We start from the raw sequence: 17,089 nt of genomic DNA, 5'->3' as shown, positions 1-17,089 counted from the left end.
AAGGAAAATGTGAGTGAAGTGCATTTGAGATAGGTCAGGAGCTCCACTGTGGGAGTGCTATCATTTGGGATGACAATCAGACAGCGAAGGAGTAGCTGGATATATGAGTACGGCATCTATGAATTGAGCATGAGGTGCTCACAAGGCAGAGAGAAAAGCAAACAGACTGAGAAGGGGAGACCTGAGAAACGGGATGAAAACCTACAGAGCTGCGGTCTTCTAAAGGCAAATGACAAATTCATCAAGTATGTTACTGCTGCTGAAAGAGCAAGTAAGCAGATGACTGGGACCTGCTCACCAGACACAGTAACACGGCGGCCTCTGACAGCCTTGACACAGCAGTTTCAGCTCTGGGGAGGGGAGTGGGTAGGCATGGGGAAGGAGTCTGCCTACAATGGTTTCAGGACAAAAGACAGACACACATTCTTCAAAATGAAAAAACACTCAAGTTACCCAAGGTCACACCCCAGGCACAAAGGACTAACCATCTTTTCCTCTGGAGCTGCTGCCTTTCCATCAACAGTATCTCCAGTCCCTCTTCACACTTCCAATGTATGAACATAAATAAGATACTAAATTGCCCCTAACTCTTGATAGCATCCAATCCACAATTAGCCCATATCCCTCCTTACAATCATTTAGCACAAGTCCAAACCCTGTCAGGGAGATCATTCGGAAGAGAGGTGAAGGAGGGGTGTCAGGGACACTCTAATGTCTGATTCCTGTGATATAAATTTCATGCTGGCAGTAAGTCAGTAATAAACCTTTTTTTAAAGCTAACCACCCCCAACAAAAAACTCATTAAAGTTAATAGGCAAATGAAAAACTGGGAAAATATTTACAGCATATAGCAAAGAGTAAAAAATATATATTATTAAAAATATGTTTAAGCACAGAAAATTTCAAACTTATGCAGAGGGTTTAAAATGAGCCCTCAAGTGCCCGTCTCCAGCCTCAGTTCCTGCTGCGGCCTGTCTTGTTTGTCAATACCCCCACCCATTTCCCCTGTCTAGCTCCCCAGATTCTTTCTTGAAGCACACGTCAGGTATCATTTCATTTATTGATGTTCAGTACTCATCTCTAAAAGACGAAGATTCTTTAAAAAACCGTAACTGGTAAATAATTATGATATAGAATTCCTAAATCACGGATATCCTGTCAATGTTCAAATTTAAGTTCCTGTGGTTTGAATCAAGGCCCATATGAATTCTATACATTGTGCCTGCCTGCTATTTCTCCTAAGTCTCCTTTAACCCTGCTATTGATTTCTTGAAGAAGAAGTTTTCCACTTGGGAACTGTGCTGACTGCTGGCCTGGGGTGCATTTAACAGGAAGGCAATAGCACCCAACTCCAGTACTCTTGCTTGGAAAATCCCATGGATGGAGGAGCCTGGTAGGCTGCAGTCCACGGGGTCGCTGAGGGTCGGACACGACTGAGCAACTTCACTTTCACTTTCTGTACCCTGAACTTCTTACAAACTGGTACTCAGACCTTGATTGGACTCAGGTCCAGTTTTGTTTTATGTTTTGGCAAGAGCATGGGTATTGCTCTGAATCTCTAAATGTCTGGGTGTTACTCTTCTGGGGCTGAAGTTTTTCAGCATCATGGCTTAGATCCATTAATTCATTAGGACTTGAAAAACGGTGAGAGTTTAAAATTTCTTCTTCATTTTATTAGCTGGGATATGTCTATTTAAAAAAATCTTCTCATTATCTATCTTGTTATTGTGAGGTAAAGTTTGCAAAAGAAAAACAGGATAAATATTTGATGCTTTGCTTTATGGTTCCCTGGCATTCACTAGTTAACAATGAACAGCATATTTTTAAAGATCATTATGAACTCATGGATTTTATGTCTGTGTGAATCAGATTTCATTATTATTCCCACTGAGGTTCAAACGCTTATCTTCAGGTTGGCTCCTGACTCTCTGCTAATCTCAGACATCTCTGCAGCTTCACTGCTTCTGCTGTGGTAAGATGTTCCGGGCTCCTCACACACTTTCCTGACCTAGCGACAGGACAAGCCATCACTCCAAGAAGTCCTAGTTCCTTCCTGGAAATGGCATTTAGCAACCACAGTCTGGGTGCTGGGGTGCCTGCTACTACTAGCTGTTCACTGTTTCTACAAGCTGTTTCAGGAGACAGCGACAGAAAAATAATTTTTTAAAGAAAAAATACATCAGGTTCATTCTGACTCTTCTAATTAAAATTCAGGAGTGCAGGCTTTATTTATAACCACATTGATGTTATCTGTCTCTTCATTTTCCAATACTGAAAGTCCCTGTTCCCAGTGATACCAACGTAACTATTTGCTTTATCACACACACACACACACACACACACACACACACAATTCATACCTGTGTGTGTCAGATTATGTGTGTATACATAATGTAAAATCACTGAAAGGAAATATACCAAAATGTGAATATTAATGGGATAAGAGATAATGAGGGGTTCTAATTTTTTTCTTTTAATCCATTTTTATACATCCCAAATTTCTAAAATAAACATATATTATCAGTAGTCAGAAAAGAAAAAAAAATAATCTTATTTTTAAAACCACGCCTGGCTCACCAACTTTCAAGCCAACCAAAGTACTCCTTTAGTGAGTACATAGAATTCTTTAAAGGATATTATGTAAACCCTAGCCTTAGGATCGCAAAACCCTAATACAGGTTACCACTGCTCCCCACCCCAAACACCCACAGACCCTGGCTCCCAAAGTAAAATAACTTACATCCCTCACAGATATTGTTTCCTCTACTATGATCTCCATCTCTGTCCCAGGGTGAACATCACTCCCCAAAGCGAAAAACAGGAACAGCTAAGATTGAAACAGAGGTATAAACACAATTTAATTTGAATTTTAAAATTCTATAAATATATAATTTATTTCCAAAAGAGAAAGGCTAATGATCATAAAACATTAATAAAAATCTCAAATTATGTAAAAACAACTCTTATGTTGAGTAAAGTTATAAAATAATTTTGATATATTTCCTTTCAGTGATTTTACATTATGTATACACACATAATCTGACACACACAGGTATGAATTGTGTGTATGTGTGTGTGTGTGTGTGTGATAAAGCAAATAGTTAAGTTGGTATCACTGGGAACACGGACTTTCAGTATTGGAAAATGAAGAGACAGATAACATCAATGTGGTTATAAATAAAGCCTGCACTCCTGAATTTTAATTAGAAGAGTCAGAATGAACCTGATGTATTTTTTCTTTAAAGTTATAATTTAAACAATAAGAAAAGTAAGAATCTTTATCACCAATGATTTTACTCCTAATAAACATCTCTCACAGCTATTTACTCTACTATGATCTCCATCTCTTTCTCAGTCATTCCTCAAGGAGATTTGCAATTATTGTACACTGTAAGCATTAACTGTGTTTTTTATGAGTCCTTAGTTTGTGATCTTATTTTCTGTCCAGAGGCCCCATATACTTCAACTCCCAGAAACCCAAAGAAAAAAAATGCAAACCTGATCTCTTGTCTGTTCAGTTTCTTACAGCCTTATTTTTCCTTTCTAATCAACTTCACTTGTCATGTTTCTCATTCTCTGAGCTTGTCATGTACTACTATTTGCTAGAGTTTGGGGAAGAACAAATTAAAGGGTGGAGGGTGGTTGGGAAACTAATGAAGTGGATTAGTTCCATAACAGGGATCCAGGAGCCAGGAGGATCTTGATATATGAGTTCAGCTTACCCTGATACAGAGTCCTAACAGTAAGGACATCATTATACCTTCTGGACTGTAATGAAAGTTTATCAAGTAGGCAGGGCTTCTGGCAAAGGTCAGTCTGATAGTATTTTACACATAAAATCAACACTGATAAGAAAAAAGCTGCTGTGAGTCTATTATTGCAGGCAGTAATTAAACTCAGAATCAGTACACTGTATTTCATTAAATCTAAAATACTGCTGGTTGTTACTTATTACTGGATGGCATCACCGACTTGATGGACATGAGTCTGAGTGAACTCTGGGAGTTGGTGATGGACAGGGAGGCCTGGTGTGCTGCGATTCATGGGGTCGCAAAGAGTCGGACACGACTGAGTGACTGAACTGAACTGAAGAAAGAAAGCACAGCACCAGCTATAGCTGTAGGAAGCCACTGACTGTAAAATGCATCTAAATCTCACAGATATTAAAATGTAGGAGGAAAGGGGTGAATTTTAGAATTTATGAATTATGGTGGTTGAAACTAGAGGCCATTCAACTTTAAAGATCCCCCTTAACCACAAAATTTTCACAGGAAAACAATTTTATGAATATACTCTGACATAACATTTTTGACTTAAACACAGAGGAACTAACTATATGGATATATTCCTATAGATAAAAGGTATAATCTAAGGAAAAGGAAAAATTTTTAAGAAAAACAGTATTCCTACAGTAGTTAAGGAAAGAATTTTGCAATTAAGAGCTTCCAATCATGGGAAGGTGGGTTTTGGTCTTTCAGGTGACCTCCTTTTACCTGAGAGGAAGTTGGTGCTTTTCCAGGACACAGTCCCAATGAACTCCCCATCTTCAGTCCTGCTTCCTTCAGAGTGCATCTGTCTGGCACTATAAAGAATTTTGATAATATGGTAAATGTTACTAATTCCTACCTCTTTGGGCAAAAGAATACACTGAGATCATCTTTCTTTAAAAATCAAGAATGTTAAAGAAGAAAACTGAGTTGTCCTCCATACAAAAGGATTATATACTAGTTGTTTGATTTCAGATTTTCTCACTCTAGAACACATTATTCTTGTTATCTGTACAATAGTGCTAAGAAGTAAGAGGCAGCTATGAATGTTCTAGATTCATATTTAATGAAAACCAGAAAGCTGTTGGTTGCAAGGATTATGTAATATTGTGAAATGATTCATGAATGATGGATTAGCTTCTTTCCAGTTTAAAGCTGCTGTGATGACTACCATGAACAGTTTGAGTAAATTAAGTCTAATGACAAGATGCATTACAGAGGTAAGAATCAAGTCTCTGGTTACAATGATAACTGGTGTCACAATAAAATTAGCAAAACAAAAACTTTGATAATAAACCTGGAAAGATGTAACTAGATTAAAACCATGACTAAAATGAGCATCAGTTAATCAGGAAGAAAGATGTTTTACTTTCTTCAGAAAGTAAACAGAGGTGACTGAAATTTGGGTAAGACTTTCTGTAATTCATAAGAAAGACACTTGGATGACAGTATGGTTTATAAACCAGTTTATAAAAGGTACCTTCAGAATATTAGGTATTAGAAGTCACTGTTTAAAGTAAACATGTTGACAAAGACAGACGGCATGATTATGTGTCAGCTTTTGAAGGCTAACAAAAAGATTTACCTGGACAAAGCAGTTTCCCATTTCTATCAATAGGCCTCAAACAGCTGTTCTCAGCTATAAATAAAAAGATGCTGGTTAGTGCAGCAAACAAAAATAAATAAATAAAAAGATACTTTACTGTGTTAATTAGCAAGAAGTTGAAAAACACAAACAAATAAGAGACAAACAAAAAAAAAACAAAAAAAAAACCCACCCAACAATAAAAAACCAATTACAGGCAATCTTCCCTTTGCGCAGCAGCACAGAACCATAAGGACACTGTGCAAGGTGAAACTGTGCAGAGAAATCTTAATCAGAAAAATTATGATTGCACTGTGACTTTTAAAAATTTCTGTCAAAACATTAAAACTCTGTCAGTTATATGTGTACAGTGAAATGAAAAAAAATTAGTAAAACTAATATTTACACTCTAATTTAAAACACTACAGACATGGAGAACTAGAATGTTTCCTTTGCAAAAAACAGATCAAGAATCGTTTAAACAGCGCCTGCTTTCTTCTCGTACAGCTCGCAGGACAGGGTGAGCATCTTCTCTGCCCCTGAGTCTGGATCAGCTTCCAGTATTTTATGATTAGCAGTTTCAATTTCATGTAATATCTCCAAGAGCTCCTTTAACATCAAGTTTTGTGCCGGCATCAGTTCCTATGGGATTATCTTCATAACTTTTCATCATGACCACTTTCCTCACTCCTGTGAGTTCATGCTCACTGGCTCCTCTGGCTGCAGACGTCTCTTGAATGACAATAATCAGCTCCATATATATTTATTTCTTGCCTGCACTTTCACTGTTGTTGGCTAATTATCCATATTTTTTTTTGGTAAAATATCACCTGGCTTTATCACTGGGAGAAAAGGAGACCATAAACTACACACTTTGCTGTCCATGTGTTGAAATGCACAGCAGCTGTGTACTGACCAGTTACTGACATGCTTTAAAGAGTGAAGTGAACTGGTCACTGATTACAGCTCAGTTCAGTTCATTTCCAACTCTCTGCGAGCCCATGGACTGCAGCACGCCAGGCCTCCCTGTCCATCATCAACTCCCAGAGTTTACTCAAACTCATGTCCACTGAGTCGGTGATGCCATCCAACCATCTCATCCTCCATCGTCCCCTTCTCCTCCTGCCTTCAATCTTTTCCAGCATCAGGGTCTTTTCCAATGAGTCAGCTCTTCACATCAGGTTGCCAAAGTATTGGAGTTTCAGCTTCAGCATCAGTCCTTCCAAAGAATATTCAGGACTGATTTCCTTTAGAATGGACTGGTTGGATCTCCTTGCAGTCTAAGGAACTCTCAAGAGTCTTCTCCAACACCACAGTTCAAAAGATCAATTCTTCAGTGCTCAGCTTTCTTTACAGTCCAACTCTCAACACTTCTGGAAAAGCCATAGCTTTGACTAGACAGACCTTTCTTGACTGTGTACATGCTACTTCACAGTGATCTGCAGACTAAAGAGCTTATAGCAAAGTCTGTACTTAATGCGATGACTCAGTATCTGGTGGCAGCTGACATTTGAACCATGCTGCTGGGTAACTGATAAACAATGAAATTCACCCATATCAGAACTGCACAGAGACTACCTAGATTTAAAGGGTGATTTTTATGCTTAGTTAGTAAATGGATTAGGGCCAATGTGCCCTGTTTTTGAGGATGCGAAGATTACCACTTTGCGGGAAGACACTAGGTTTTAATTCCAAACACAATTCTTACCAAGTTGGATATGAAGTTGGGGAATTTGAAGGACTGGAGTGAGCCTTCTAAGAGGGCAGGAATGGAATGGGCCTTGGAAGGTCTAACTGTATTTGAGCAGAGCAGAGTCTCTTTGAGATTCCTGAGTTCTGGCCCTTATACTACAGTGATGTGAACCTAGCATAGAATTCTAATACAATCTCCTTGATAACTAAAACAGCTTATGTTAAAGAGTTCTCCAATTTAAAAAATGCATTTAAAATACTGGTTTTTTTTTTTAATTTTCATTTTCTTTTGACAAATGCCATGTGTCTTTTATGTGCCAGGCACTGTCCTAGAAACTGACAATAAGCAAAACAGTCATGGACTCTCCCTGCAAACAGCCTCATCTATTGGAGGAGATGGACGTTCATTGCACAAAACACAGGCAGTTACAGAATAAGTACCACAAAGGAAAGGATGAGGTGTTAGAATGAGACAGACAGACTGAGGCTGTGCAGTCAGGGATGATGAATGTTAACATTTCAGTAGAGACCAAAGGAAAGACTGAAGTTAGCAGATGAAGAGTAATGAGGATGGAGTTCAAAGAGATTACAAAACTAAGAAGTCGCAGGGGTAGAAGAGACCTTGTGCACCAGAAAACCCAGAAAGTGAGCATGGAAGTGTGATGTGAATGACAGATGAGTGGAGGGTGAGGTGAGTTAGGCAGTGGTCAGAAGAAGGAGGCTCCTGTAGGCAAGGAGCCCACAGGCAACACATTACAAAGTACAAAGAGCACAACAAAGGGCTTTGAGCAGAGGGTGACATGATCCGAAGCACCTACGTTTAAGAAGATCATTTGCTATATAAAGAACAGTTTGGAGGGGAGGAAGAGTGGAAGGGAGTCTGTGACACGGTAAGACAATGAACTATTCGTCTTAAGAAGCCATATATTTTTAATCAACTTTATTGAGATATACTTTACTTAGAGTAAAGCACATCCAGTTTAAGTGCACAGTTCAAAGAGTTTGATAAAAACACTCAGTAACCACCAGCAAATCGAGGTAAAATTTGCATCACCCCTCAAATGCCCTCCTGTCACTCTGTAGCCAATCCCCCCATCCCCTAGTCCTGATCTGACTCTGTAACTCCAGCTTAGGTTTTCTTTTTTGACAATTTCACATTCTCATTGCAATCCTAAGAGTACCACTCTTTCATGCTAGCTTCTCTTGCCTGGCATGATGTCTTTGAGATTCACCCATATTTTGCATGGGGTGGTAGTTCACTTCTTTTATTGATGAATAGTATCCCCTTGTCTGGAATTTGTTCACCTGCTTGTGAACATCTGGATTGTTTCCTGTTTTGGGTTATGAACATTTATGTACAGTATTTGCAAGATTTATATTTCAATTTTTCTTTGATGAAAATCCAGAAGAATTGGTAAATGAATGTCTAAATCACAGGAAATAAGCCGACTCTTTACCAAAGTGACTGTCATTTCATGCTCCCACAAGCAATGCACAGGATTCCAGTTGCTCCACATCTTTGACGTCACTTGGTTTTGTCAGCATTTAAAATTTGCATCATTCTGCATGTGTAGTGATGTGTCATTACGGTTTCAGTTTGTGGGCTAATGATACTGAGCACCTTTTCCTGTGCCTGTTGGGTGTTCACAGGTAGAGTTTCTTTTGTAAAGCAGCTTCCCAATTTGAGCTGTTGGTCTTCTGATTAGGTGATTTTTTTTTTTTTAATGTATACTGGATGCAGGTCTACTGACAAATCCATGTTTTATAACTTTTTCTCCCAGTTTGTGGCTTGCCTTTTCAAATGCCTTTTGAAGAAGTTTTAAATTTTGCAGTAGTCTAATTTGCTTTCTCTTTCCTGATTTGTACTTTTTGAGTCCTATCTTTAAAAAGAAAATCTCTTCCTATGGTAAAAGTAACAAAGATTTTCTATGTTTTCTCCCCGAAATTTTATAGTTTTAGGTTTTAACATTTAAATGATGTGAGTTCCTTTTTTGGACTCAATGGACATGAGTTTGAGTAAGCTCTGGGAGTTGGTGGACAGGGAGGCCTGGAGTGCTGCAGAGTCAGACACGACTGAGCGACTGACCTGAAGGCAAAGTTGGAGGCTTATTTTTGCATTTATGGCTATCCAACTGGTGCAGCAATGTACGCTGAAATACCCCATGGAAATACCTTGGCACTTTAGTTGAGAGACAACTAAATATGTTTGCATCTGTTTCTAGCTATTTCAGTGTAGTTCCATTGAAAACACTTTAGAACATTTCAACATATGATCTCTGTTACATATTCTTAAAAGATCCTGTTAAAAATGTGAAAACTACTCTTAACTCACAGGAAAAACAGGTTGCAGGCCACAGTTTGCTGACCTCTGCTCTATGTATCTACTCTGATGACAACACACACTTGTTGATTTCTATAGTTACAGAGTAAGTCTTGAAATCAAATAGTGTAGCTTGTTCACTTCTCAGGGAATAGGGATTCTGAAAATCATGCAAAGCAGCCAAGAAGGAAAAAAAAAGAATTCTAAATACTGGCAAGGATGTGAAGAAGCTGCAACCCTGATACAATTGCCAGTGGGTGTGTAAATGACTCAGCTACTCTGGGAAACAGTACGGCAGTTTCTTATAAAGTTAAACACAGTTCTGCCATATGATCCAGAAATTCCAATTCTGTACATCTACCTAGGGGAACAAAAAATGTTTGACTACACAAAGACACAATCTTTACAGCAGAGTTATTCATAAAATCCTCGAACTAGAAACAATCCAAATATCCATCTACTGGTAATGAACCAACAAAATGTGATATATCCATACAATGGAATACTAGTCAGCAAGAAAATGAACAAATTATTGAAACATGCTAAATCATGGATGAATCTCAAAAATAATATAAGTGAAAGAAGCCAGTCACAAATGACTATATATTATATGCTTCCATTTACATGAAATGTCCAGAAAAGCAAGTCTAAAGGGGCATTAAGTAGATGAATGGCTGTTAGGGACCTGGAGATGAATGATCCTTTTGGAGTGATAGAAATGTTCTAAAACTGGATTGCTGTGATGGTTGTATGACTTTATACATTTACTAATAATCACTGACTTACACTTAAAATGGATGTTTTATCATATATAAATTATACCTCAATAAAGTTGTAAAAGAATACCTAATGCCAAGTAAACAGTAAATTTGCAGAATGCTATATTCATTATGATGGAATATACATAAATGTAAAAACATAATATACACATACATATATGTATGGAGTATAATATATACAGTACAATGTGAATTCAGAAACTAGATTCACACCCAGATCAGATATACTAATTGCAACTGGGGAGAGAGGGAGAACAATTAGGGCTGAGGAGAACAATTTGTCAAATCTGAAGGAAAAACAAACATGGCAAGATGTTGGCATTTGTCCATTTTGGGTGGTAGATGCATGAGTTTTCCCTAAACCATATTTTTTGTATAAATACTCTCCCATATTTTTTTCAATTAAAAATCAAAACTAAATTAAACCAAAAGCAAACATAAATGATTACCTAGTTCCTTCAATAATTTTAATTCCTTTATGGCTTTAATTCGAATATCAAACACCACCTAAAATAGAGAAATAAACTAATGACTGTGTACAAGTTAAAAACAATGGGAGGAAAGGAAAATGAAGATTATCAGTGTGTGCATATGCAGATTATCTGAGTTACTAATTACCTGACGTGTGACAATTTTTACACACTTATTTCCTTTCCTGAAATTTTCCCACAACGTCAAAGGGAAAAAGATCTCGGTTAAGTTTTTACCAAATTGATAATAACTGGAACAGAAAAGGCCTCCTACAGAAAACTTCAGAAAACTAAAGACATAATAGTAGCAAAAGGCAAAAAAATCAAAAACAACTCACCTTTCTGATGATAGCAAACAAAAGACACTGTAGACAATCATATTTATGTCAAGAATGATGAATTTAGGGCCAATAAGCATTAATTATATAAAAATGTACTAATCCAAGAGTACTGTTTAAAATTTCTATGTAAATTATCTTATTTTAGACTTTTTTTCTTTTTTAAAAAATTTAGGCTAATTGCCTCTAGGGCACAAAATTGCGGAAATTTAGGGATAAAGAAAATCATAAGACTCTACTTTGCCACCAGTGCCCCCCTCCCAGCTTGTCCCACCACCACTTCTGCTGTGCCAAGATGGAGCAGAGCCTGCAGTAACCAAGGACTGCATCAGCTTCCTGCTCAGGGTCAAGGAGGTAGGTCTCTTGAGCTATGCGGTACTGACGTTATATTATCCCCACTACTGTGCAAACAAATATTAATGCACCTTGAGAAACTGTAATTTTATATAAAAGAAAACATTCTAAGTTTTCAAAATGAAGTTACAGAAAAAAATCTTAGAGACTATATAAATACAAAAAGATGTTTTCTGAAATTCTGTTTAAGGAAACCAGTTTAACAATGTCATATGGAAAAAAAATGAAGAAAAAAATCTTTTTTAAGAGCAACTGGCTTTATATAGAGCAGAGCATACTGTAGAATAATTTTAAGATAAACTTTGTAAAATCCAAACACCAAAGAACACAAAACCAAAACAAATACCTGGCTTAAAAAGTACAGAAAAAACTCTTAAAAATAGCATTTCATAGTTATCAGAGTCAGAAGATTCCATGAACTAACTAAAAAGGTAACTCTCACATTCTAATTCTAGGCTTTGGAGGGGAAAAAAGGCACATAATTTCTTGACATGTGTCAAAGGCTAACAAAGGTAAATAAGCAATAATCAAATGTTACAAATAAAAAGGTGACTCTGAAGAATTATAAGTTTATTGAGATGATTGTTCCAAAAGATTAGGGTACTGCTTTCTAAACAGAATTCTATTAACTAAAAAACTGTCAGCCACACTTATAGTCTACTCACTGTGTTAAGAGTTGCTGATATTTTAACTTGCTCCTCTTCAGATTCTAATTGGCTTAAATTTTTAACTTGGAGCCAGTTGATCTCATTCACAGTATTGATCCATTTCCCTTGTTTTGTCAACAAACTGTAGGTAAAAAGACATTTTAAAAATGTGTGTTCACACAGTCCTTTTATGGATCAGAGAGGACTGGAAAATTCATGCTTTTCTTTAGGCATCACTTCCAAAATTTACCACTTAACATGGCTAATTAAGGTGATCAAGTTCTACTGAGTTGGGCTTCTGAACGCTGACTATCTTTTCAGGGCCGTGTTAGTATTCTACAGAGTCTATATTCATGATTCCAAATATTCTTTGCCTTATACAAATAATTTGTTGCCACATTTTTCAAAGAGAACTGTTGTAATTGAACAATCAGTTGTTAACTTCTACCAGCATACTATAATTACTAGGGGAGCTTGAAAAACGGATTCCCTAGTGGCTCAGACAGTAAAGCATCTACCTGCAATGTGGGAGACCTGGGTTCGATCTCTGGGTCGGAAAGACTCGCTGGAGAAGGAAATGGCAACCCACTCCAGTACTCTTGCCTAGAAAATTCCATGGATGGAGGAGCCTGGTGGTACAGTCCATGGGGTGGCAAAGAGCTGGATATGACTGAGCGACTTCACTTTCATACCAAAAGCCCACCCACAGAATCCAGAAGCAGCTTACCAGCGGGACAGCACGCACACTGTGCAGGCTGACACTGGGTCAACACCGCACCTAATGGAGCCCACCCACATCATGCACACCGCGTATTTGTATTTCTATTACAGAGGTTAAAAACCTATTATGATGGCAGACGGCAGTGGAGTATCTTGTTCTAACAAGATTTTCCTACTGGACTGCAGCCCACCAGGCTCCTCCATCCATGGGGTCGCTGAGAGTTGGACACGAATCAGTGACTTCACTTTCATTTTTCACTTTCATGCATTGGAGAAGGAAATGGCAACCCACTCCAGTGCTCTTGCCTGGAGAATCCCAGGGACGGGGGAGCCTGGTGAGCTGCCGTCTATGGGGTCGCACAGAGTTGGACACGACTGAAGCGACTTAGCAGCAGCAAGAGAGACCTAAAACACAATTCTACACTTCATTTCAGTTATTCCACAATGGGACTCCACCTTGAGTCAGCAATCCTAAATGTGGCAAAGCTTAAAGCACGAAGATGCTCCCTGAGACCACTTTCAAATAATGAAACACTGGGTAATGACAAGGGTGCTAGCTAAACTATTGAGCACTCACTGTATGCAGACCCGTGCAAGCTCTTACCTCCTTTAGTCCTTACAGGTGTATGAGGCTGCTGCTAACGATTATGCTCATTTCACAGAAGGAGAATCTGAGCACAAAGAGATGAAGTAACTTGCCTACAGTCACATTGCTAGTAAGCAAAAAACAAAGCCAGGCAGCTGGCCCCTGAGGCCTTGTCCCTGCCCATTCCTCACATAGAGCACAGGTGGGTAAACACAACATAGGTTACTATGCAGCCATGAAATGAGGTGTATGAAGAGACTTCAAACATGAGGGGAAAGCAGGATATAACTATTTATCTACAAAATTGTCACTATGGTGTTTAAAAGAAAAAAATCCTTCAAAACAAAACCCCAATTACTCGAGCGCAGAAAGCTGACAGAGGTGGACACTGCCCGACTGGTACAGGGATGCTGTTGTGGGGCTCCTGTTTTCACCCCCTGTATTTCCCAAGTCCTAAAAAACAGATATTGCTTTCTAAAAAGAAATATATAATAAAAGTTTAAATTAAACAAACAAGGTGGGCAAATAAGTGTCTGGAAAACACTTGTTGAAGAGAGCGGTAAGTGTAACACAAAATAAACACAGTTCACAAATGCCCTGCTTCTGCAAGTCACAGCCACTAACACATAAAAATACAGAGCCTCTGTGATCCAAGGCCTTCACAGCACTGATTAAGCAGGAGACTGACCCACTGGTCATAACCGAAAGTCTTCAGCGTGTGGATACGGGGGGCTTACGGTATATGACGCACCGATCACAGAAATGTCCTGGCACAGACATGGGTAACAGAAATGAAGAGAGGAAGCACTTCTGAATTTCAAATGTGACTCACAGGAATCGAGGGTGTAACTCCCCACATAATTGCCCTACCTGGGCAGCTGGAGGATGGCAAACAGATTCTAACAAAAAACTCAACTGCCTTCTGAGATTCTTGTGACAAGACAGACAAGTCATAATACCCTCCTCAAGAAAAATTTCGGGAACTTTCTTTGTGAGAATGTGCCCTCAGTCTTATGATGAGTACTAATTAGAATTATTTGATAGGATTCTGCTTTATTGCCAACTAACCTACACTATATCTAGCCTATACCTGTATTATCTAGTTACCATACTTATCAAATTAAAAACAAAAAGAAATCACATTATAATATCATTTTTTTCCAGGTTGCCTAACCAAGAACATTCCTATTTATGATATATAGAACACAATGTCTAGAAATAAAAAGAAACATCTCTTATCATTATTAACATAAAGCTTTAGAGTTCTAAGAGGTAGCACTGTAACTAAAGTAACTTTAAGAAGCATTCTCTCTTTAGCATGTTACCTGTTACCATCATTAGAGCCCTGGATTAAAACTGAGCTTCCGTTTCTGAGGCCTTGCTCTCTGAATGTCTTTTTCAAGTCTTCCTTGGGAATGGTGGTCCAGTTCTCTTCACCTCTAGATTCAGTGTTGTTGATTAAGATGACTCCCTCTGGAATTGCTAGGGCTGTGAATACAGTGCCTATTTCTGCATTAGATGGAAAGACATGTGAAGATTCTATCAACTGCTGACACTCCTCTCCCTCACTGCTTGTTGCTACATGAAGAACATTTAAAAGCAGAGGTTCACAGTTGCTACCGGTTGGAATCTGGATTCCGCCAACCTACAACAATATCAAGTCAATCGTTAGTACAGTTCATATTGGCCAAAGTTAAATCAACATAGTAATGCAGTAGAAGACGTTTGTAGAATAATCCTCTTTTTTTTTTTCAAGTGAAATAAAGTTTTCACAAAATCTCTTTCAAGTATCAGAAGCACAACTTTAGATTTTGAAGCTGTTTCTTAACCATCGTTTACTTTTTAGGAGATAGATCACAAGTGAAGACAGATATGTGAGTCCTCAGAGGTGGTAAAGACATGAGGAGGACCAAGGAGAGTCCGTGGAGGGGTGAGACGCTCCTCACCCCTTTCTCGACTGGGCTCCCTTAGTCACCTCCACCTCTACTCAGTATAGCGTCCCGCCCTGCTGAGTCCTCATTCCGAGCCTGGACAGACCCTCCTGGGCACTGAGCTCAGTGCAGTGACTTACACCTCATGCCTGAAGGACACAGACGGATTACTCAGCTTTGTGTCTAGCTTCTGACACACAGCCTGGCCCCATGGAGATGTTCTACAACTATCCCTGAACATATGACCAGCACGGACTGGACTTAGAATTTATTGGACATTTCAGCAGTTTTCTAATATATGTGCTGTCACATATACTGAATAAAATTTTATCATAATAACTTAAAACATATCCAAAACTCTCAGGACATTTCTTCAACACTTATTTACCTCTACCCCATTCCATACAAAGATGTCTTCTCCATCAGCGATTTCAATTTCACACAGTGTCAGGTCATCTCCTAGGAAGATGAGATTATCAGTGAAATTGTTCTTATGATCCTCAAAAAGAAAAAAAAATATTTAAAGACAGAGCTGAGATACAAACATTTGTCTGAAAAAGCATTCTCATTAAGGAAAATTAAGAAAAAGGAACTATGGCTATTATACTGATATTATTTTTATCTTTATTCCTTCCATCATGCTTTTTACTTTTTTTCTCCTCATTTTCATTTTATGCAAGCATGTTCTCCAAAATTTTTGTGGGCATGATAGCAGGAAAAAAGAATCAATATAAAAGGTCAACTGTACTTGACAATGTGAACACAGAAGACGTACACATCACACGGTCCTCACTCCATCACTAATTAGCTGCATGTCCTTGTGGACTTCAAGCCTCTATGCTCAGTTTTCTCATTTATGAAATGGGGATAAAAGAATTTTGTGAAATCAAATGAGAATTTATACAAACACTTGTCTTAGTCCTTGGCTCCATAAGTCCAAGATAAATGTTACTGCTGTTACTGCTATTAATGTTTTGTTATTATTTACAGGAAGTACTTTTAAGCTCTTAAAGTACTTTTGTCTTGTTACCAAATCTGAAGTTGAGAACTGGGTAAAAAAACCAAGCCATATTAAACATTTAAATAGTTTCAAACCATTTTGCTCAAAAGTTTGTGGTAATATAAAAAAAATTTCCAAAGCTTTAAAATTTTTCTTAAGGTGCTAAGAAAAGTAGTAGGTAGGGGGAAACTGGCCAAGAATAGAAAATCATATGAGCCCCACAAAAAATGCAAATATACAAAATAAGATGCTGTGTCTTAATATTTATCTTACCATTAAGTGTCTGGCAAACATGAAGTCCTGCTGGTACAAACTTTGCAACACTAAGAACCATATCTCCTTCCCAAAATTCTAACAGCTGCAGAATATGAATGAAAGAAAAGAAGACAACGAAAAATAACAGAGATTACTTTTCCAGATTAAATAAGGAAGAGCACTGTGCCAATTTCTTTATGTAGCCGATACAAACAAATACGACAATGCCTACCCAGCATCAAAAATGGGGGAAGAAGGCATTTTTCATCATTAACTTAGTCAAATCCAAAGACAGTTAATCTCACATCCATTAATGATGAAAGAACCTTGACATACACAAAGAGCACAGTGACCTTCTCAACAACATCCATTTCTACTTAATTTACTGGAAGACCACTTTTATCAGAAGGCAAAGTGATCTGTGTGCCAGCCCAGGAATCCTGGTCCCAAAGAACAAAAATTATGTGTTTAATCAGCCCTATTCAGGGAGAAGCAGCACACGTGAATATTCTTGCTTCTTGAAAGGAATGTCTCCCTTTGTGAATTTAAAAAGTGGCACTACCACTTTATTCAATACATTAGCAGGGATTTTTTTAAGTTTCTAGCTCTAGGAGTCTAAGGACTGTGGCAACCTCACCAAAACAA

General features: G+C 38.1%; 1 protein-coding gene across 8 annotated transcripts in view; it reads right to left on the bottom strand.

The window, feature by feature from the left end:
• Positions 1-17,089, bottom strand: part of USP40 (ubiquitin specific peptidase 40) — an 82,608-nt gene that overhangs the window by 26,732 nt on the left and 38,787 nt on the right. For all 8 annotated transcript variants that reach the window (XR_001295553.2, XR_001295551.2, XR_001295550.2 and 5 more), the window contains 8 exons: positions 16,463-16,547; positions 15,578-15,648; positions 14,584-14,903; positions 11,971-12,094; positions 10,593-10,650; positions 5,353-5,406; positions 4,494-4,582; positions 2,741-2,827 (listed from right to left, as the gene is read on the bottom strand). Coding sequence is in view for 4 of the 8 variants with exons in the window: in XM_013963023.2 (XP_013818477.2) it covers positions 2,741-2,827; positions 4,494-4,582; positions 5,353-5,406; positions 10,593-10,650; positions 11,971-12,094; positions 14,584-14,903; positions 15,578-15,648; positions 16,463-16,547 (888 nt within the window). In the remaining 4 variants the exon portion in view is untranslated. The remainder of the gene's footprint in view (positions 1-2,740; positions 2,828-4,493; positions 4,583-5,352; positions 5,407-10,592; positions 10,651-11,970; positions 12,095-14,583; positions 14,904-15,577; positions 15,649-16,462; positions 16,548-17,089) is intronic.

This window comes from Capra hircus, chromosome 3, assembly GCF_001704415.2.
Source record: "Capra hircus breed San Clemente chromosome 3, ASM170441v1, whole genome shotgun sequence".
Classification (NCBI taxonomy): domain Eukaryota; kingdom Metazoa; phylum Chordata; class Mammalia; order Artiodactyla; family Bovidae; genus Capra; species Capra hircus.
The sequence above is the reverse complement of the archived record's forward strand: the minus strand, read 5'-3'. Positions and strand labels throughout refer to the sequence as shown.